The sequence below is a fragment of the Geotrypetes seraphini genome, chromosome 10, assembly GCF_902459505.1.
Source record: "Geotrypetes seraphini chromosome 10, aGeoSer1.1, whole genome shotgun sequence".
Classification (NCBI taxonomy): domain Eukaryota; kingdom Metazoa; phylum Chordata; class Amphibia; order Gymnophiona; family Dermophiidae; genus Geotrypetes; species Geotrypetes seraphini.
In genome coordinates, this window is record NC_047093.1 from 65,320,678 (window position 1) to 65,342,379 (window position 21,702).

The 21,702-nt window shown below is 44.8% G+C and overlaps 1 protein-coding gene across 3 annotated transcripts in view; it reads left to right on the top strand.

Annotated features, from left to right (window-relative positions):
- Window positions 1-21,702, top strand: part of CNTRL (centriolin) — a 350,863-nt gene that overhangs the window by 289,437 nt on the left and 39,724 nt on the right. For all 3 annotated transcript variants that reach the window (XM_033961428.1, XM_033961427.1, XM_033961429.1), the window contains 4 exons: window positions 10,705-10,821; window positions 10,972-11,188; window positions 12,445-12,602; window positions 19,662-19,735. In XM_033961428.1, the coding sequence (XP_033817319.1) occupies window positions 10,705-10,821; window positions 10,972-11,188; window positions 12,445-12,602; window positions 19,662-19,735 (566 nt within the window). The remainder of the gene's footprint in view (window positions 1-10,704; window positions 10,822-10,971; window positions 11,189-12,444; window positions 12,603-19,661; window positions 19,736-21,702) is intronic.

Genomic DNA, 21,702 nt, shown 5'->3' on the forward strand with positions numbered 1-21,702 from the left:
AATCTGCCTAGACATCAGGGTTAACAAAAATATTATACTGAATATTATTAAGTAACATGTTGTATTTGTAACTATCTTATATTTCGCTGATTGTCCAGCCTTCTGTGTAAACCGCCCAGAAATTGTTTAATTATGGCAGTATAGAAGAATAAAGTTATGTTGTTATATTATGACTAGTCGTTAAGCCCGTTACATTAACGGGTGCTAGAATTTATGTCTGTATTTTTCTTTCTGTCTCTTTCCTCCCTCCATTTCCCTGTGTAGCGCTGTCTCTGCTTTCTTCCTCACTCTCCACTCTCGAGCTGTAACATTACTGCTTAGCTTTTTCTCCCTGCAAGCATCTCTGCTCTCTTTGCTATTTTTCTCTTCTTGCAGGGGTCTCTGCTCTCCTTTCTCTATATGTTCCTGATTCCTGCAAACTTCTGTTTTCTCTGTATGCTCTTGATCCTGTGTTTCCCTGTAGGTGTCTCTTCCTTTTTTTTTTTATTCCTTCTTCACGTATGGTTGATTTATTAAAAGTTTTTATATTTTTCCTATTTGTTGCATGCCTGTCTCCTTGGTCGCTGTATGTTTCTCTTTTTTTGCTTTCTGTGTTTGTTTGTGTTTTTTTGCTGATTGTTTACTTGGTCGCTGTCAGTCTGTCTGTCTCATTGGCTGCTGTATGTGTTTTTTGCAGTCTAACTCCTTGGCCACTGTATGTTTGTATGGTTTATTTTCCTGAATTTATCCTTGGGCATTGTATTTTTTATTTTTTTCAGTTTGTCTCATTGGCTGTTTGTATTTTTTTTTTTTTTTTTGCTGTCTCCTTGCCCACTGTCTCTCTGTCTGTCTCCTTGGCTGCTGTATGTCTGTTTGTCATTTTTTTCCCTGTGTCTCTCTCTCTCCTTGTCCTCTGTGTTTTGTTATTTTTTCAATCTGTCTCTTTAGCCCCCTGTCCTTCTGTGAGTGTCTGTGTGTCTCTCTCTCCTTGTCCTCTGTGTTTTGTTATTTTTTCAATCTGTCTCTTTAGCCCCCTGTCCTTCTGTGACTGTCTGTGTGTCTCTCTCTACTTGTGCACTGTTGTTTGTTTGTTTTTTTCAATCTCTCTTTAGCTCCTGATCCCCTCTCACTGACCCTTGCGCGACTGCATGTAATTCCGGCTGGGTTTCCATGGCAACCCTGCTCGCGGGTCTGTGAGTGTAGGGCCGTTTTGTCGGGTCTGGCGGCGCTGTGTAGCGGGGAGGTGGGGCCTCAGCACCGGCCGGGCGGCTCGCACCGCCGGCCCCCAGGAACCCGAGGCCGGCGGTGGGGGAGGCAGGGACATGCCTGGTGTGCCATGGTGCAGGAGGAACGGAGATCGTCGTCTGGCTGCGGTCCGGCTTGTGGAGGCGATCGGGTGGTGACGTATTCGCGCGCATGCGCACTCCTTCGGCCACAGACCTACAGCGCACGGAACACGCAAATAGAAGTGCGCATGCGCGAGTTAGCCTTTTATTATATAGGATAATATGGAATGTTCCTGCTATATCCCCCAAACAGGTGGTAACCTCCACTCAGACTAATAAGCTAGTTTATTCTGAAATACATAAAGTTTTGGATTTTTCAGGTCTAATGGAGTCTCCTACGGTGGAAGCACAAGATATTACTCTCAAAGATTTGTGGTTAGGTATCACTAGGGTTGAAGGGTTTCTTAGGTCAACGGTGAAACAAATAGGGGACTTTTCACAAGCTGTCTCTTGTAAATTAGAAAACATGGATTCCAATTTAAGTTGTTTGGATAAACGTTTAAACGCTACGGAAGCTCAGTGTAATACATTACAAGCTGTCTCAGTCTCTGCTGTTAAAGATTCTACTGTGATACATGCTAAAATAGAATCTATGGAAAATATGAATAGAGCGAGAAATCTCCGCTTGGTCAATTTCCCTGTAACTCATTTATTAACACCTAAAATATTGTTAAAAAATATTTAAAAAAAATATTTTAAAGAAATACTGGGATTGCTCAAAGTGGAGAATTTTCCAATAAATTATTATTATTATGTACCTCAAAAAAAAAAAATGGAATCCGCCCAAGAGGTGGACCATCTGGTCACAAAAGAAATTAATTTAACTGAATTTTTGGAAGACACTCAAGATGTGATTCAGAGTCGGTCTACCTTGGTGATAACATGCATGAGCGAGATAGATAAAATGTTAATCATGGAAAATTTACTTTAAAAATAGGTTAACTAAATTCTGCGGTGACTTAGTTAGGATTTTTCCTGATGTCTCTAAAGCTACTCAATGCAGAAGGAAAGAGTTTTTGAGGTTAAAGCTTAGAGTTTTGGCTCTAGAGGCATCTTTTTATTTGAAATTTCTTTGCAAATGTTTAGTTAAGTTACATGATGTTGAATATGTCTTCTGGGATCCCATTCAATTACAACAATTTCTAGATGCTCGTGAGCAGAAATGAGTATTATTCTTTATGTATGTTCCATTGCTAACTTACTTAGCAATGAAACATACAAAATGTATGTTTTAGGAATGGGGGGATTGAGGGTTACAGATAGATGTAGAGGTAGGTTACAGAAATGGTCAGGAACCACTTCACAGGTCACAGACCTGATGGGCCGCCGCGGGAGCGGACCGCTGGGCATGATGGACCTCTGGTCTGACCCAGTGGTGGCAACTTCTTATGTTCTTATGAATGTATCCCTAAAACAGTAAGGAATGATACAAGGTTCGTGTAGGTGAACTGAGGATCATTTCCTTTATCTTTTCTTTATTTTCTTTGTTGACTGTAGTATCCTGTCCCCCCTTTTAGTGGGCTTAAAAAGGATTTATGTATGATGTATTACGTATTTTGTTTGTAGATTCTCTTTTTTACCTTTATATTATTGGATAATGTATTATTCAAACTATAATAAAAACTTATTGAACAAAAAAAAAAATGATAATATGGAATACAGTTTTTTAATTAATTAATCAGACTCCTAGGTAAATAGATCAGTAATGTAATTTTCAAAAAATGCATTCTTTCTTTAGCGTCTCTCCAGACTGGCACAGAACAGATGGGTTTATGTTCCTCTGCCAGCAGGTGGAGACTGAGACATAATGACTTTTGGCAGTAGTACAAGTGGGGTGTGTAGTCCCATCTACCAATCGGTCTGTTCTCAGTCTCCAGCAGGTGGAGGTGGTAAGCCGGTGCAGTCTTCCCTTTGGTTAGTTTAGGACTGTTGGATTGGATTAATGGCCTTATCCCAGGACAAGCAGGCAGCATATTCTTGACTGATGGGTGACGGCACCGATGGAGCCCTGGTACGGACAATTTTAGAGTGACTGCACTCTAAGAACTTGGAAAGTTCTAGTAGGCCGCACCGCGCACGCGCGAGTGCCTTACCGCCCGACGGAGGCGCGCAGTCCCCAGTTTCTTAGTTTCCGCGGAGCTAAGAAGTCGCACTTTTCAACGGCTGTTGAAAAGATTTTTTTCTGTCACCTTCCCGCTCGCGAAATCTTTTTGGAAATTATATTTCCTTTTTTTCTTTTATTATTTTCTTTAAAAAAAAAAAACAACAGTTTTTTTCTTTTTTCTTCATTTCGTCGGTTTTGCCCCGGCGGGGCCTGCTGCCGCCATCGAGGCCTCGGCCTTCGATTTGGCAGAAGCCGTTTTTCCTTTCATGCCCCCCCAGCCAGGTTTTAAAAAGTGCCAGCGGTGTGCACGGCCTATCTCTCTTACGGACCCGCACAATTGGTGCTTACAGTGCCTGGGTCCAGAGCATCAGGCTTCTACCTGCACCCGCTGTGCCACTTTGAAAAAACGTACATTAAAAAAACCGACAAATCCAACAACGTTTGCTTTTTGGTGCCAATATGTCTGACCCTGCGACATCGACACCGGCATCGACACCACCTCAGTCGGCACCCACTTCGTCGACGCCGCGCAACACCTCGCCGGCGTCGCAACACTCAGGTAAGCCGGCTAAGAAGCCATCTCCGTTGGAGCGTCCTCCGGTCTCAGTAGCAGCGAGTCCAATCCTGCCGACCTCGAGGCGCCCACGGAAGCGCTCCGCTCCTATTGAGGTGAGCCCCTCGACATCGGGTTCCTCATCCTCGGAGCGTAGAGCGGCACCATAGGTACCGCAGAAGAAAAAGGCGGTACCGGTGCCTTCGCTGGACGAGCGGATTGCTGCCGTCCTGCAAGTGCAACTTAAGGAGCAGTTGCAACAACTCCTTCCCGCACTTTTGACACCGAGCCTTCCAGTCCCGGTCTGGTCTGAGCCACCGGTACCGACCGTGGAGCGCCCTCTTTTATCGGCATCCACTTTGTCGGTACCGGTTCACACTGCTTCCTCGACTTCGATGCCAATCTTAGCACCGGAACCGAGAGCTCAACACCAGGCAGTGCAGACTTCGGTACCAACGCAGCATGTCACATCTCCTGATACCGTGTCTATGAGGTCGGGTAAGTCGGTGCGCAAAACCCGACAACTGGAACCCTCCACTCCGGAGTCTCGAGACCGTGGCTCTCAGATTCGGGACCCTGATTTGTGGGGTGACTCTGAAGAGCCCTTTCTGTCTGAGGGTGAGTGTTCCTCTGATGAAGAGGATCAACTTGTTGCTGATCCCTCTTCTAAGCAGGATTCCACATCTTTTACCTCTTTCTTAAAAGAGATGTGTGAATCTCTTTCTATTCCCTTGGAGGCTGAGTCGAAGAAATCCAAGGCATTCCTTGATGCTCTGGACTTTGACCAGCCTCCAAGGGAATTTCTCAAACTTCCTCTCTATGACATCTTAAGAGAGACTTTTTATAAAAATTTAGAGACTCCCCTGACTGTACCGGGAGCTCCTCGTAAATTGGACTCCTTATACAAGGTTATCCCTATTCCTGGTTTTGACAAACCTCAGCTCCCGCATGAGTCTCTTTTGGTAGAATCCACACTTAAGAAATCAGCGGGAGCTAGTGTGTATGCCTCAGTCCCTCCTGGCAGAGAAGGAAAAGCCATGGACAAATTTGGCAAACGTTTATATCAGAATGCCATGTTAGCCAATAGGTCAGGGAACTACGCTTTTCATTTTTCATTTTATTTAAAGCGCCTCATTCAAAACATGGCTGCTTTTGAAAAGTACCTCCCTGACCGCAAGAAATCTGCATTTCATGCCTGCTCTTCCTCTCTTCTCCAGTTACGCAAGTTCCTAGTTCGGTCAATTTATGACACATTTGAATTGACTTCTAGGGCCACGGCTATGTCTGTTGCCATGCGTCGGTTGGCATGGCTCAGAGTCTCAGAGCTCGATGTAAATCATCAGGACCGCCTAGCAAATGCTTCCTGCTTGGGTGATGAGCTCTTCGGAGAGTCCATGGATTCCACTACACAAAAGCTGTCTGCCCATGAGACTCGGTGGGATACTCTCCTGAAGACTAAGAAAAAGACTCCACCTGCTCGGCCTTTTCGCCAACAATCTGCCTACCAGCACCGCTATGCTGCCCGTCCCTTGCCACCGGCTACTCAACAACCTAGACGTCAGCGTCAGCAACAGCGACAACCACCTAGGCCAGCCCAGCAGCAACAGGTGAAGCCTCCTCCACCACAAAAGTCTACCCAACGCTTTTGACGTGGTTCTCCAAAGCATAGCCAGTATTCCACCATCTGCCAATCTCCCTCGACCCATAGGAGGACGTCTTTCTTGTTACACCAGCCGTTGGGAGAACATCACATCGGATCAGTGGGTCCTCAACATCATCCGCCACGGCTACTCTCTCAACTTTCAGACACGTCCTGCACAAAGTCTGCCAAGAGAGTCTGCTTTGAACACCTCTCAGTCTTCTCTCCTTCAGGAGGTTCAATCCCTCCTCCTCTTGAACGCCATAGAGGAAGTTCTTTTAGATCAGAAGGGGCAGGGATTCTACTCCCGTTATTTTCTGGTCCCCAAAAAAACAGGGGATCTCAGACCCATCCTAGATCTTCGCGATCTCAACAAATGCTTGGTCAAGGAGAAATTCAAGATGCTTTCTCTGGCAACTCTTTATCCTCTTCTCCATCAAAGCGACTAGCTAAGCTCCCTCGATCTCAAAGAGGCATACACTCACATTCCGGTCAATCTGGCCTCCAGACAGTACCTCCGCTTCATGATCAATCATTGTCATTACCAATACAAGGTGCTGCCCTTCGGTCTTGCCTCCTCTCCAAGAGTGTTCACCAAATGTCTGATTGTGGTGGCTGCCTTTCTACGCTCTCACCACCTTCAAGTCTTTCCTTATCTGGACGATTGGTTAATCAAGGCCAATTCATCTCAAACAGTGCTCCTGGCCACCAACCAAACCATCCTGTTTCTACAGCTTCTGGGGTTCGAGATCAATCTACCCAAATCTCATCTCATCCCCACTCAGAGACTTCAATTCATTGGAGCGGTGCTGGACACAGTCCTCATGAGAGCATTCCTGCCGTCCAACCGTCTTCAAACTCTTCAATCTTTGTCAGCAGGTGCTTCCACAACGTTCCATCTCTGCCAAGCAAATGATGATACTCTTGGGTCACATGGCCTCCACAGTTCATGTCACACACCTTGCACGTCTTCACCTGCGCACTCCTCAATGGACCCTAGCTACCCAGTGGTCCCAAGCGACAGATCCTTGCTCACGACACATATCTGTGACATCATCTCTTCGTCAGTCTCTACAATGGTGGTTGATATCCTCAAATCTCTCCAGAGGTCTTCTGTTTCATCTACCTCCTCATCAACTTGTCATCACCACCGACGCCTCCCCTTATGCCTGGGGAGCTCATTTGAACGAATTCCAAACTCAAGGACTTTGGACAGCCCAGGAAATGAAACATCACATCAATTTCCTGGAACTCAGAGCAATGTTTTATGCCCTCAAGGCCTTCCAACATCTTCTCTTTCCTCAGGTCCTCCTGCTGTGCACAGACAATCAAGTTGCGATGTACTACATCAACAAGCAGGGTGGGACAGGCTCTCGCCTCTTGTGCCAGGAAGCCCAGAAGATTTGGGCTTGGGCCACAGATCACCAACTATTCCTGAAAGCTATCTACATTCAGGGAGAACAGATTTCCTTAGCGGACAAGCTCAGCAGAATTCTCCAGCCTCACGAGTGGACACTCAATCCTTTAACTCTACAGTCCATCTTCGCTCACTGGGGCACTCCTCAGATAGACCTCTTTGCAGCTCCTCACAATCACCAGCTGCCCCTATTCTGCTCCAGACTCTACTCCCCTCACCGTCTGGCAGCGGATGCATTTCTCCTCGATTGGTCCAATCTGTTCCTGTACGCTTTCCCTCCTCTGCCTCTCATGTTACGAACCTTGTTCAAGCTCAAGAGGGAACGAGCCACCATGATTCTGATTGCTCCACGGTGGCCCAGGCAACATTGGTTCTCCCTTCTACTTCAACTCAGTTCCAGGGAGCCTTTCCTTCTTCCACTGTTTCCTTCTCTGCTTACGCAACATCAGGAGACCCTTTTGCATCCCAACCTTCCGTCTCTGCACCTGACAGCTTGGTTTCTCTCGGGCTGACTTCTCATGATACTCTTTTGTCTCAGCCCGTTGGTTCCATTCTGGATGCCTCCAGGAAACCGGCCACTCTGCAATGTTACCATCAGAAGTGGACACGGTTTTCTTCCTGGTGTCTTCTTCATCATCATGATCCCACTTCCCTTGCAGTGGAGACCTTATTGGATTATCTTCTTTCTTTGTCTGACTGTGGCCTCAAGTCTACTTCCATCAGAGTCCACCTTAGTGCTATTGCTGCTTTTCATGAGCCAGTTCATGGAAAACTTATCTCGGCTCATCCCTTGGTGTCCAGATTCATGCAGGGTCTTTTCAATGTGAAACCACCTCTCAAAGCCCCTCCGGTAATCTGGATCTCAATGTGGTTCTTTCCGCCTTAATAAAGCCTCCTTTTGAACCTTTGGCTAGCGCTCCTTTTAAGTTTCTCACTTGGAAGGTACATTTCCTTATTGCTCTTACCTCTGCCAGGAGGGTCAGTGAGCTACATGCACTAGTTGCTGATCCACCTTTTACAGTCTTTCATCATGACAAGGTGGTTCTGCGTACACATCCAAAGTTTCTCCCTAAGGTTGTCTCGGAATTCCATCTCAACCAATCCATTGTTCTGCCTGTCTTCTTTCCGAAACCTCACTCTCATTCTGGAGAACAAGCTCTGCATACTTTGGACTGTAAGCGGGCTCTAGCTTACTATTTAGAGCGTACTAAGCCCCACAGATCAGCCCCCAACTCTTTCTGTCCTTTGATCCGAATAAATTGGGATGTCCTGTTTCTAAACATACGTTGTCTAATTGGCTGGCAGCGTGCATTTCTTTCTGTTATGCTCAGACCGGACTGACACTGGAAGGTTCTGTCACGGCCCATAGAGTTCGAGCTATGGCAGCATCTGTGGCTTTCCTCCGCTCCACGCCTATTGAGGAAATCTGCAAGGCTGCTACTTGGTCCTCAGTTCATACTTTTACATCTCATTATTGTCTGGATGCTTTCTCCAGACGGGATGGACACTTCGGCCAATCTGTTTTGCAAAATTTGTTTTCCTAATGGCCAACCTTCCCACCATCCCTCTTTTTGTTAGCTTGGAGGTCACCCATCAGTCAAGAATATGCTGCCTGCTTGTCCTGGGATAAAGCACAGTTACTTACCGTAACAGGTGTTATCCAGGGACAGCAGGCAGATATTCTTACGTCCCACCCACCTCCCCGGGTTGGCTTCTTAGCTGGCTTATCCTAACTAGGGACCGCGTGCCTCCGTCGGGCGGGAAGGCACTCGCGCGTGCGCGGTGCGGCCTACTAGAACTTTCCAAGTTCTTAGAGTGCAATCACTCTAAAATTGTCCATACCAGGGCTCCGTCGGTGCCGTCACCCATCAGTTAAAAATATCTGCCTGCTGTCCCTGGATAACACCTGTTACGGTAAGTAACTGTGCTTTCTTGTCCTCTGTTTGTGGGTGCCAGATTGAGCTTGGGAGACCTTTTTGGGGACCATTCGACCTCAGGGGTGCCACACTCAACTGGTCAAGTCCCTCCTCCCATTTTCCCCACCTCCCCAAAGGTTTTTACCTTAGAGGTGCCTCAGCTGTAAGCCTTGCCACTGTTCTTAGTTAGTTCCTGCTTGGCTATTCGTCAGACTGATTATAGATGGGACTGCACAGCCCACTTGTACTACAGACAAAAGTCAATGTCTCAGTCTCCACCTGCTTGTAGAGGAATGTAAACCTATCTGTTTCTGTGCCGATCTGAAGGGACCAAGGGCCTGATTCTCAAAACAAAATTCTGCCTTTAACGTGCTCACTAAATAGGCTCAAGCTGATTTAGCATGCACGTATTTTAGCGGTGGGTTATCAAAACAGCTTAGGGAGGTCTTTTCCGAGTTTTCTAGCAGTCTCCGATACTGCCATGCAAATGTAGTACAACCAGGTCATTAATATTGAAATAATGACTTCGAGCGATTCTCTATAATCACTGAGTGATTCTCTAACTTGGTTGTGCCACATTTGCTTACAAAATATACCAACAGGTCTGAGCTGTCGTTGCCTTAATTTCTGATCAGTGCCTCAGCGCTGATTGGCTCAGGCACTGACAGTAAAGTAAGGCTTGACAGCTCAGACCACACCCCCAAAACAAGTTAAAATAATAATAATAATAATTTTTTAAACCCCAAACTGAAGTTCGGCAGGAGAGATGCCCCCACTCTCTCTTGTCACGTTGCCGACACTAACCACACACACCCCTGGCAGTGTGAGAGATGCCCTCGCTCTCCCGCCGCCACGCAACCCCACTCCCACCCTCTTTACCTTGGTTAGATGGCTGGCCGGAGGAATTCCTACTACTCTTCAAAATGGCAGGCCTTCCCCTAGGATGCACTGGGGAAGGGCCTGAGACTGGCCCAGGTTGTTGGAGGGGGCTGAAATAACATGAGCAAATCAGAGCCTTAGGCCCCTCCCTGGTACATCTGGGGAAGGGCCTAAGGCTCTGATTGGCCTAGACTCATAATGCCTCACCCACAGGAAGGACCTTGGGCCAATCAGAGCCTTAGGCCCCTCCCCGGTGCATTCCAAGATGCACCGGGAAGGAGAAGGCCCACCATTTTGAAGAGGTGGGCCAGCTGGCCGGAGGGAGTAGGCATCCCTCCGGTCAGCCATGTAACCAAGGTAAGGAGGAGAGAGCAGGGGTCGTCAGAGGCACAGGGAGGGGAGGGTTGTGTGGCGTTGGGAGAGCATGGCCATCTCTTCCGCTGTCGAGGGGGCTTGGGGGGTGTTTCTTGGCAGTGGGAGAGATTGTGCATTTCTCTCGCTGCCGGGGAAGGGGTGTTGGTGGCCGGAGTAGTGGGCATCTTTCCCGCTGTATGGTGAAGGGTTACTTATCCTGGCGGCTCGATTTAATTTTTTTTTTTATTTTTTTTTTTAATTTATGGTGTTTATTCTGCACATGTGCCTATTGTTATCACCAGCGTTGGGCACATGCAAATTTATCAAATTTTCGTTACTTTCTGCCAAGCTCATTTGCATGAGCGTTGTTTGGAGAATGACTTACTTTTTTAAATCGGTACTATAATGGCCGCGACAGTGGCCCATCGTTTTTATAAACGGATTTTTGAGAATCTAGCCCTAAAAGAAAGAAAATTAGCAGGTAAGAACCTAACTTATCCTTTTCTTCAGCAAACTGTATGGAAAAGAGTATTTCTTTATTATGACTGTCCAATCCTTCTCTTTATTTTATAAATAGAACTAAAACATGTCCTGGAAATGTTGCAACTTGAAAACAATGAACTGCAAGGTCTGAAACTGCAACATGATCAAAAGGTTAATGAACTGGAAAGAACTCAGGTCTCAGTGCTAGAGGTGAGAGATTTGTTTAGAGCAGATGTATTAAATCCACTAGAAACCACTATGCAAATTTTTGAATGAAGTTATTTCTTAAGGATCTTTGTTTTTAAAAGTCTCAGTGTGTTCTGTGCAGTGTCTTGATACTTCTAGGATCTATTTCCTAGGAAAAAACTAGAGTATGAGAATCTACAGCGTTCCTGCCAGATTCAGCGCGGGGAGGTGGAATGGCAGAAGCAACTTCTGGTAAAGGAGCAGCAGGAAATAGAACGTTTGATGGCTCAGATGCATTCCTTGCAAGACAGTGTGCAGAGTTTGAGCAAAGAAAAAAAACACCTTGAGGAAAGCAGTCAGAATTTGGAGGATAAATTGGCACAAGGTAAAAGGTAAGAATGCTTTGTAAAGACAAGAAATCCCATGCATTATCCATTTAGAAATGAGTTCCAGTTATCTGGCCAAACTAAGTACTAACATTTTTTGTACCATAAAATTGTGACAGAAGCTAGCATAGCTGTATTAGCTAGCAAATAGAATATTATCCCAGGACAAGCAGGCAGCATATTCTCACATGTGGGTGACGTCATCTACGGAGCCCCGACGCGGACAGCTTTTCAAGCAAACTTGATTGATTGAAGTTTCAAGCTTGCTATGCTGCACCACGCATGTGCATGCCTTCTCCCTCCACTAGAGGGCGCATCTCCACCTCGTGGTCCTCAGTTCTGTTTCTTCCGCGGAGCCAGAAGCCCTGTTGTGTTTTTGCTCCGTGCTATATTGCCTTCTGTCACCGCGGCTGGGTTGTTTTCTTGGTCGCTGTGAGTTTTCTTTGTTTTGCCTTCGATCGCCTAATTGTTATCCGTCGAAAAAAAAAATAAAAAATAAAACATCTTTTGTTCCAGGCTCCAGGGGCTCCCGGTAGCCGCAGCCGCGGGACCTCGTTCGTTCGCGGCCTTGTTTTTTGGTTCATGTCCCGGCCTCTGTCGGGCTTTAAGAAGTGCACCCGGTGCGATCGGTTGCTTTCTATCACCGATCCCCACCGGTGGTGCCTGGTCTGCCTGGGTGCGGATCACCCTACGGACTCCTGCCCTCGGTGTTCCACCTTTCAACCTCGGGCGCTCCACCGCCGGCGTGCTCGTATGGCGGAGCTCTTCATTGTGGAACCCGCGGCAGGGAAGGCCTCGGCGTCGACCTCGGCTTCGGCCCCGGCTTTGACCTCGGCCTCGGTACCCTCGACCTCGCCTCGGATGTCTTCCTCCTTGAAGCCTTCCTCCTCGACTCCGAAGTCGGCGCCGGGTAAGTCCCCGCTTCCTTCCTCAGCTCCAAGGTCCTCGAAGAAGCCGTCCTCGGGTTCTTCGACGGGGGCGGGTGGGTCGTCCTCGGCCCCGCCCCGGACGTCTAAGTCGGGTGCTCCTCGGGAATACTCACTGCCGAGGGACACAGAAGATATAAAGGTCCCAGCAAATTTCCCAGTTGTGTGATATGGTCTGAATCATTGGACAATTGGTTGGAATATTTTAATATGATCAAGTTAATAAAATTATAACAAGAGCTGTGATTCAAGTTAATAAAGTTTTTTCATCACAGAATAATATTAATTTACTCCCAAGTAGTGTGTACAACATAACCAAATTTTGTGTCATTTCAGAGTTCTAATGGCTACAGAAGACTGTAATAAAACTGCTGTGACTAATTTAGAGACAATAGAATCAACTAGCCATGAACTGCAGAAAGAACTTGACCAACTGAGCAAACAGAAACAGGCAATGCAGCAGGAGACCACAAACATCCAACAGTTACTCCAAGGTAAAGGCGTGAAAATGTATGTGAAGTATATAGATCCAATTAAATATAGATCATAGTTTTAGTTTAAACTGGCAAAAAAAAAATAATCCAATCCAATGATAATTGCCAGTAGGTCATCTACATTCTTAGCCCTTAGTAAAATTCATTATGTATGATTTTTAAAGGTGCAATTTTGTGCAAGTGATTTTTAAAGGTTCCAGGAAGAAACATTTTTGTTATACTGGTTTACATAAAGGGTTTTTGAATAAATGTTCTTCATTTAAGAGGTTTAACATGTCCCTGAAGTTTGTGGGTCAAGCAGTAGTAGCTTATTTTTGTGTGGTTGAAGGCATTTTTTTTCAAGCATCATACCTCCCATGTATGTGACTTTTCTAATCTCCTTTTTATTAGTAATTTGCAGAGAGAAACTTTTTGTTTTCTTCAAGGACAAGTATGCATTATATTCTCATACATGGGTAATGTCATTCACGGAACTCGGTACGGACACTACCAAGTGCATTGCCACTAAATGTTTTGGTAGTGCTCATACTGCATCTGTGCCGGTGCCTTTCTGCCTGACATTGTCTTTCAGCTCCTTCGTTTTCCATGGAGCTGAGAAGCTGCTTTTCTGAACTTATTTTTGTGCTTTTCTGAACTTTGTGCTTTTCTGAACTTATTTTTTATTATTTTCCTCATAGTTCATTCTTTTCATTGTGTTCCAGTATCTTACCTGACTGTGGTTCATTTTGGTCAAATTTTCATTTTTCAACCTTTGGGCCACGCCAAACCCTTTTCGTCCCCCAGTAGCATTGTTTTCAGCATCTTAGTTACTCAAACTCTCCAGGGCATTGAGCCTTTCAACTTTCCCTTCCAAAGAGGGTATCGAGCGACTTTAAGAAATGTTCTCAGTGTAATCAGATCATTTCAGGTTCTGACCCACATAATTGGTGTATCATGTGGCTGGGTCCTGAAAATCAGGGATGTTAGCTGTGTCCTCTGCCTTTGTATGCAAAAGAGGTCACTCAGCACCTGAAAATTTCAGTTTGAGAAACTTTTCTGTAGTACATTGGCATCAATTTCAAACATGGTGGAGGACTTGGAACCCGACCACTCAGCCTTCTATGACTCGGTTGTCGGCATCGGCGCCAAGTGCTTCAAAATTGTGGCCAAAGCATCATGCTCCTTACAGAAGCAGGATTCCACATCATCTTCATCTATGCCTCGAGCATCAAGGGACACAGCATGTAAGAAAGCTAAGAAACAGAAGCATTCTTCCCCTTCTAGGCATACCACTGTGTCCTCCCAAACGTCAACTTCCTTGACACATAGTAAGCGTTGACACACAGAGGATCACACTCTTCATCCAGATCAAGTCTCCTCATAGGTGTGACTTGACATTGAGGTCTCCCATGCCCTGACAACTGGTACAGCAAATTGCATCAATGCAGATATCTGAACATAGCGCGGATCTCCTCCTAGAGAGACTGTGCCAATACTGGAAGAAACATGAGCTTTTGGCCTACTGCAGTCTCATTCTTCACAGCCTTTAAAGGCTTCCAAGCCTCTCGGCCCAAGGATACATTGAAGTGTCTATCAAGAACAAAGTTATGCACTCATGCTCAAAGTTGAGCATGGTGACGGGTCAAAACCACATGAGACAAAGACATGCGGACAATGGAGCGCCAACAGTCATGTGCAGGACGTCTGTACACTGGATTTAAACAGCATTTTAAAATGCTCCAAGGGGGTGTGGGGGGACTTCCCCCCCACACTTTACTTAGACTGTTGGTGCTCCCTTTGGGGGGGAACCCCCTATTACAGAGGAAATTGTACTTTTTCTCTAAAAAACAGGGGGAAAGGCTGTTTCCTCTATAATAGGGTGTTCACCCCCCAACACCTCTCACAACGGGAGCGCAAACAGTTCTAAGTAAAGTGGGGGATTCCCCGCTCAAACTCCCCCCCCCCTCGGAGCACTTTAAAATACTGTTTAAATCCAGCATGCAGATGTCCTGCGCACGATTGTCGGCACGGCTTTATCTCGCACAGTTTCATCTGTGTACTGTTGAGCATTGGAGTCGGCATGGACCCACTCAATGCATGCATAGTCATCAGTAGAGGAGTTATCTTCTGCCTCATATCATTGACCTCCATCTCGAGGCACCTCAATACAGTTGACACTCCTCTCAAAACACACTCCCTGACTCACCTACAGAGAGTACTTTGAGGATTTTGACTATCTCCAACCATTTAGACCTATGGTATACCTTCGGATCCTTCTCCTCCTCCTTAATGATGCAAGTCTTCACCAGAAAGTCTATCTTACTGGCTTTGTAAGGCAAATGGGGCAGGCTTTGTCCATCAAAATGGAAACAGGAGGAGCCTCACTTCAAACTATTTGATGTTCTTAACTTTGAAGCACCACCAAACGAATGCATTAAGGTGTCTTTGCATAGGGTCATGAAAAATACTTTGTTTAAGAACTGGGAGAATCCCCTGATGCAGAACGGAAGATGAGATCTTTCCTTCACTCAACCCCAGTTCGTTAACATTAACAGCATAGTTTATTTCATCGAGCAAGTAAATGCTGTCTGCCTCTTGGCTGCAGTATCTCTGTCATTAAAGCATCTCAAAAACTTTTCACTCAGTACTGTTAAGGCTTCAAATGGACCAGGTTTTCTTCTTGGTGTGCACTGCATTCTCTGGAACCGATCACATGTTTACTTCCATCCATACTGGATTACCTTCTCCAACTCTAGTCTAAAAACCAATTCAGTTTGAGTACACTCAGTGCTATCAGTGTGTTCCATTCTCCCTTGGACAAGAACCCTCTGTTTGTTAATCCCTTGGTAGCCCATTTCATGAAAGGGCTATTCCACATGAAACCACCTATCGAGTCTTCACCTGATGTTAGGATTTTAACGTGATATTATCTGCTCTTATGAGGTCTCCTTTTGAGCCACTTACATCTTGCTCTCTCAAACTTCTCATTTGAAAAGTCATTTTCCTCATTGCCCTTATGTTTGCAACAGGGTAATACTTTGCACTCATCCATAATTCCTGCTCAAGGTCATCTTGGAATTTCATGTCAACCAATTCATAGTTCTCCCTGTTTTCTTTCCAAAGCCACATTCACATCCTGGAGAGGCAGCACTGCAACACCTTGGATTGCAAATGTGCTCTGGCATACTACCAAGAACACACTAAACTGGGAGAATCTTCTGAGGCTCTGTGTGGTTTTTGACCCTAATAGACTTAGAGTTCTGGTTTCCAAGAGAACCATCTCCACTTGACCAGCAGACTGCATCGCCTTCACGTGTACTCAGGCTGGGCTGACACTGCAAGGCTGTATGACAACCCACAATGTCTGAACTATGGCTGCTTCAGTAGCTCATTTCTGCTCTGCATCAATTGACATTTGCAAAGCAGCCACTTGTCCTCAATCCATACCTGTACTTCTCACTACTATTTGGAACAAAACTCCAGAAGAGATGGTCAGTTTGGACAAGCAGCTCTGCAGAAACTTTTTATTTCCTGAGTGCCAACTTTCCCTCCAACCCACTTGGGTTTTACCAGGATCATGTTTATTCAATGTATAACTTCATTCAGAGTCATGATCCTTGCAACTTGGGAGTCCCAAATGTGAGAATATAAAGCCTTGGAGAGAGCAAAGATACTTATTTGTAGCAAGTGTTTTCCAAAGACAGGAGACATATATTCTCACAACTCATCCACCTCCCCTAGTTGGCCGCTTAACTTTTTTACTAAACTGATTGTTCTACAAGTTGACATCGGGCAAGTTAACTGGCATGTATACAGTATGGGCATTGCCAAAAAATTTAAACTGACAATTCACTTGATAGTATCCGTACCAGGTTCTGTGGATGATGTCACCTACATGTAAGAATATATGCCTATTGTCCTCAGAGAACATCTGCTACAGATAACTATCTTTGCTTTCTCTGCTGGGCTCAGAATTATGTAATTATATAACTCTTATGACATCTCTTATGCTATGTCACAATTCTTGTAACCTCTTGTAAACCTTTATGTAATCTGCCTTGAACCGTAAGGAATTGGCGGAATAGAAATCACTAAGGTAATGTAATACTTTACTTAACCCTGTTGGAGAGATGATGGAATTATTCATTAACAAACTCTAGAAATTATTCATTATTCATTCACAAACTATAGAAATTCATTTTTTTAAATCTTGGTAAATAGCAAGTAATATGAAAGGTACATTACAGCACTAAGGGTTATTTGGGGGGTTTTTTTTCCTTTAGCATAGGTTATAGAAATCAGATTAAGGGGCGTAGTTATCAATGTGGGCTACTATTAAAACATATTATTTACTGTTAATCCAAGTTATTAGTAATGAGATCTCATTGCATTAAATGGGGCCTGTGTTTAAATAGTATGTGGTAAGATAATATCCTAATATAAGCTTTCCATTTGATCATATTAAGAACATAAGAATTTGCCGCTGCTGCGTCAAACCAGTGGTCCATCGTGCCCAGGAGTCTGCTCACTTGGCAGCACCCCAGGTCAAAGACCTGTGCCCTAACCGAGACCAGCCCTACCTGCATTCGTTCATGAAGAGAATTTAATAGAACTTAATGTCTTGGTAGCTATTAAAACTTTATGGAGCAGGGGTTGGTTTTTGTGGAGATGCTGAGAAGGGAGGACATTTTATCTGCTATAATAAAACCCTTAGTTCGCATGCGCACTTCAATCTCCGTGCCTTTGTGATCCAAGGTGCCGTGCCGCGCATGCGCAGTGCTTGCCTCAGCTGATTTCCTGCCTTCTGCCCTGATCGTTGACACTAGCTGACTTCCTGCCTTCTGACTACGCTGCCGCTGTCAGGACGCCTCTTCTTCTCACCCCTGGACCAGCAGCGGCAGCAGCTGCGGTTTCATCAAGCAACCGCGGGGCATTTGCTAGGCTGGCCCACTTCGATAATGCGAGGTGGGCCGGCCTAGCTAAAGCCCCGAGGCTGCCTGGGCTAGCGGATGCTGGACAGGGGGAGCAGGGAAGGGAGAAAGGGTACTAATGGACAGGGGGGAGGTAAAAGTAAGGGAGAAGGGCTACTGCTGGACAGGGGGAGCAGGGAAGGGGTGCTGCTGGACGGGGGGAGCAGGAAAGGGGTACTGCTGGACAGGGGAGAGGTAAAAGGAAGGGAGAAGGGCTACTGCTGGACAGGGGAAGCAAGAAAAGGGTACTGCTGGACATGGGAGAGGTAAAAGGAAGGGAGAAGGGCTACTGCTGGACAGGGGGAGCAAGAAGCAAAGAAGGAAAGAAAGAAAGGCCTCAGCGCCCCATTGTGCTAAAAGTTTACACATCTATTCTTGCACCCGTTAATGTAATGGGCTTAAACACTAGTAGAGTAATAAGATTATAGGTGCCACAAACCAGAGGTTGTCTCTTGTACAACACTGTGTACATCTATTACAGTCTGTATATTGGCATTCACAGAGGTATAGTTTGGATGAAGCTGGAATGAAATTGATGCCTGTATATATTTTATAATAGATGCATATACTTGTGTAAAAAATAGACCATTGGAGCTGCTAGAAATCATTGAACTTATATCGTCTATTTTATACTTTTCACGGAAACATCCTATTATAAAATTACTTCTATAATTTATTTTTGTTTTGTTGCTTCTCAGTTATGAAAATGATCCAAGTGTTTACAGTTATGATGACATGTGGGGCTTTAATTTGTAAACCAACTTGGGCGATCCATCTAGAAGGAGGTAGTTTGCCCTGGGTCCTGCCTATTGAAATGAAAGGCAACAGCACATTAAAGCATATTCTACGTAAACCCAATCTTAAAAGTTCATGCTTGAATTATTTTTAGATATCTAATACAACTATGAGGAATTAAGGGGTTTTCCCCTCACTAAGACTGCAGTTATGCCACTGAGCAGCAGGGGGTGTCGGACAAATCGGAGAAAACTACCTGTCCCAGAATGCCCTGAGCTTTGCAGCTCATTGCTGAGATCCATTAGGGAAGAGAAACAGCCTTGCTGAGTCAGAGGGGCATGACTCGGCAGGGAGGAGTACTTCTGTCCCAGACTGGAATCATTCAGAAAGGTCCCTGAGAGAGAAAGTCCTGAGAACATAAGAACTGCCATCTCCGGATCAGACCTACGGTCCATCGAGTCCGGTGATCCGCACACGCGGAGGCCTAGTCAGGTGTACACCTGATGTAGTTTTAGTCACCCATATCCCTCTATGCCTCTCGTAAGGAGATGTGCATCTAATTTGCTTTTGAATCCTAGAACGGTGGATTCCGCAATAACCTCCTCTGGTAGAGCATTCCAGGTGTCCACTACTCGCTGCGTGAAGAGACTTCCACTAGATAACACTTCCCTAGCTGTGGATTGAGGAAAACCCCTGGGAAGTTGAGAAATCTGGCAAGGACTGTTAGAAGAGCTAACAGTGCGAGACCTTTGGAATGTGGCTGGCTAAGGTAAGCCAGCCTGGAACAGCCCTTGAATTTTGCTTAAGAAAATCTGTTTATCCTTGAGCTGAGAAAGGGTTTTGCCATACCAGAGCCTGTGAGGTAATGGGCTCAAGTTTGTACTGAATTTTTAAAAAATCTATTTCACCTGCAAGAGTGTCTAGGTTGTTTGTAAGTGGGCACTGGATCCAGGAAAACCTAGACTGGATTCTGCCACAACAACAAAATATTTTCTGAAAATACCACTGGGTGCAATTATTCAGCCGGTGGCAGGTAACATTTTTGCTGTCCATGACCAGTATTAAACCCAGTTATTCAATGCCAGATCATTTTCTGGCTGATATTAAATGCTAACTAGTTAACATTTTAATGGTTAAAGATAGGACAGCTATTTATGCAGTACTATTTAAGCACTAAACTGTCTAACTGGATAAATCACGCAGTTTAGCCAGTTATCTCCTGAATATCTATGGTTAGGTGCTAAAAATGCTATTTAACTGGCCAGGAGCTTTTCCTGGTCAAGTTAAATAGTTTTGAGTATCGGCCAGGCTGTATTTTGTTGCACTTGGTGCTTTTTCATTCTTGGGCCTAAGCATTTTGCCTATTTTTTTGTAGAAAAAAAGGGAGCATTGAATCAATTAAAAGATGACCTGGTGGACACCAGGGATCAGCTGCAACTGGTTGGACAAGTAAGTGTGTAAAGTGTATCCTACCTATGCACTGCCCTCACTACACACAGCCCCTCGATTCTGGTCAACAGTTTTTATTACAATCTGTCAACAAATGTTTTATCACATTGCATTGGCAGGATAAAAAACTGGGCATCTACTCACTACAGCTGAATACTATTAAAACTAAAGTGACTCTCAAGGAATTTTACATAAGAACATAAGCAATGCCTCTGCTGGGTCAGACCTGAGGTCCATCTTGCCCAGCAGTCCGCTCACGCGGCGGCCCAACAGGTCCAGGACCTGAGCAGTAATCCTCTATTTATACCCTTCTATTCCCTTTTCCAGCAGGAAAATGTCCAATCCTCTCTTAAATCCCAGTACTGTATTCTGCCCTATAACGTCCTCTGGAAGCGCATTCCAAGTGTCCACCACACGTTGGGTAAAGAAGAACTTCCTGCCATTTGTATTGAATCTGTCCCCTTTCAACTTTTCCGAATGGCCTCTTGTTCTTTTATTTTTTGAAAGTTTGAAGAATCTGTCCCTCTCTACTCTCTCTATGCCCCTCATGATCTTATAAGTCTCTATCATATCCCCTCTAAGTCTCCTCTTCTCCAGGGAAAAGAGACCCAGTTTCTCCAATCTCTCAGCGTATGAAAGGTTTTCCATCCCTTTTATCAGACGTGTCGCTCTTCTCTGAACTCTCTCGAGTAAAGCCATATCCTTCTTAAGGTATGACGACCAAAACTGGACACAGTATTCCAGGTGTGGGCGCACCATCGCCCGATACAGCAGCAGGATAACTTCTTTCGTCCTGGCTGTAATACCCTTCTTGATTATACCTAGCATTCTATTCGCTCTTTTAGCGGCCGCTGCGCACTGTGCAGTCGGCTTCATTGACCTGTCCACCATTACCCCCAAGTCCCTCTCTTGGGTACTCTCATTCAATAACATCCCTCCTGTAGTTTGTTATCAAATGAGTATGATACCAATATTTTTTCAGGGGTCATTCTATAAAAAGTTAAATAATATTCTTACAAAGTTTGTTTGGTTTGGGAAAAGACCCAGAATTGCTTTAGTATCTTTACAAAGACCAATTGTGGAGGGAGGGGTAAATTTTCCAAATTTTTATAGGTACCATCAAGCCTATATTCTAAGACAGGGTATGTATTGGATCCTCCCAGATCTCATGGAGAATGTACCAGATTGGCTATATCTAGAATGGCGGCTCCTGTTCCCACTACATTTAGAACATCTAATTAGTATAAACATGCCAAGACGATATAAGGATAACAGAATTCTATTGGATACTTGGAAGACATTAAGATATATTAGTAATCTATCACCAGAACCAATTGCTAAATCATTAAATCAATCAATTTGGGTAAACTCCAGGATCAAGATTGGCGGATATAAAATCATCTGGAAACAATGGATAATTGCAGGTATACGAACATTGAATGATGTTATTTCAGAAGGAACAATGCTTAGTTTTTCACAATTGCAACATAAATTTGGATTAAATAAAACACAATATTTTAAATGGTTGCAATTGAAGCAAGCTATTCAGGCAGGGTTCCCTGAATGGAAAGATCTTAATACTCAATATAGTCTGCAGGTTTTATGTTTCCAGGCGGATTTCTTGGGTCACCAAGCTGCAAAATGGTATAAATTGTTAAATGGCTTTTTAAATTAAAAAAAAAGAAAACTGGACTTAGGGATATTTGGAGTATTGAGATTGGTCAGACAATATCTGAGTCTCAATGGCCACGATTTTGGTCCTGGAGATTAAGATCTACAAAGTCAGCATCTATGAGTCAAACTTGGTTGTTTTTGTTACATAGAGTTTTATGGACCCCTACGCGCTTACAAAAGATAGATAGTACTAGATCTAATAGATGCTGGCATTGCAGAATAGAAGTTGGAACATTAGACCACTTAATTTTTTTTTGTCCCTGTGTAAATGCATTTTGGAAACTAATTTGGCC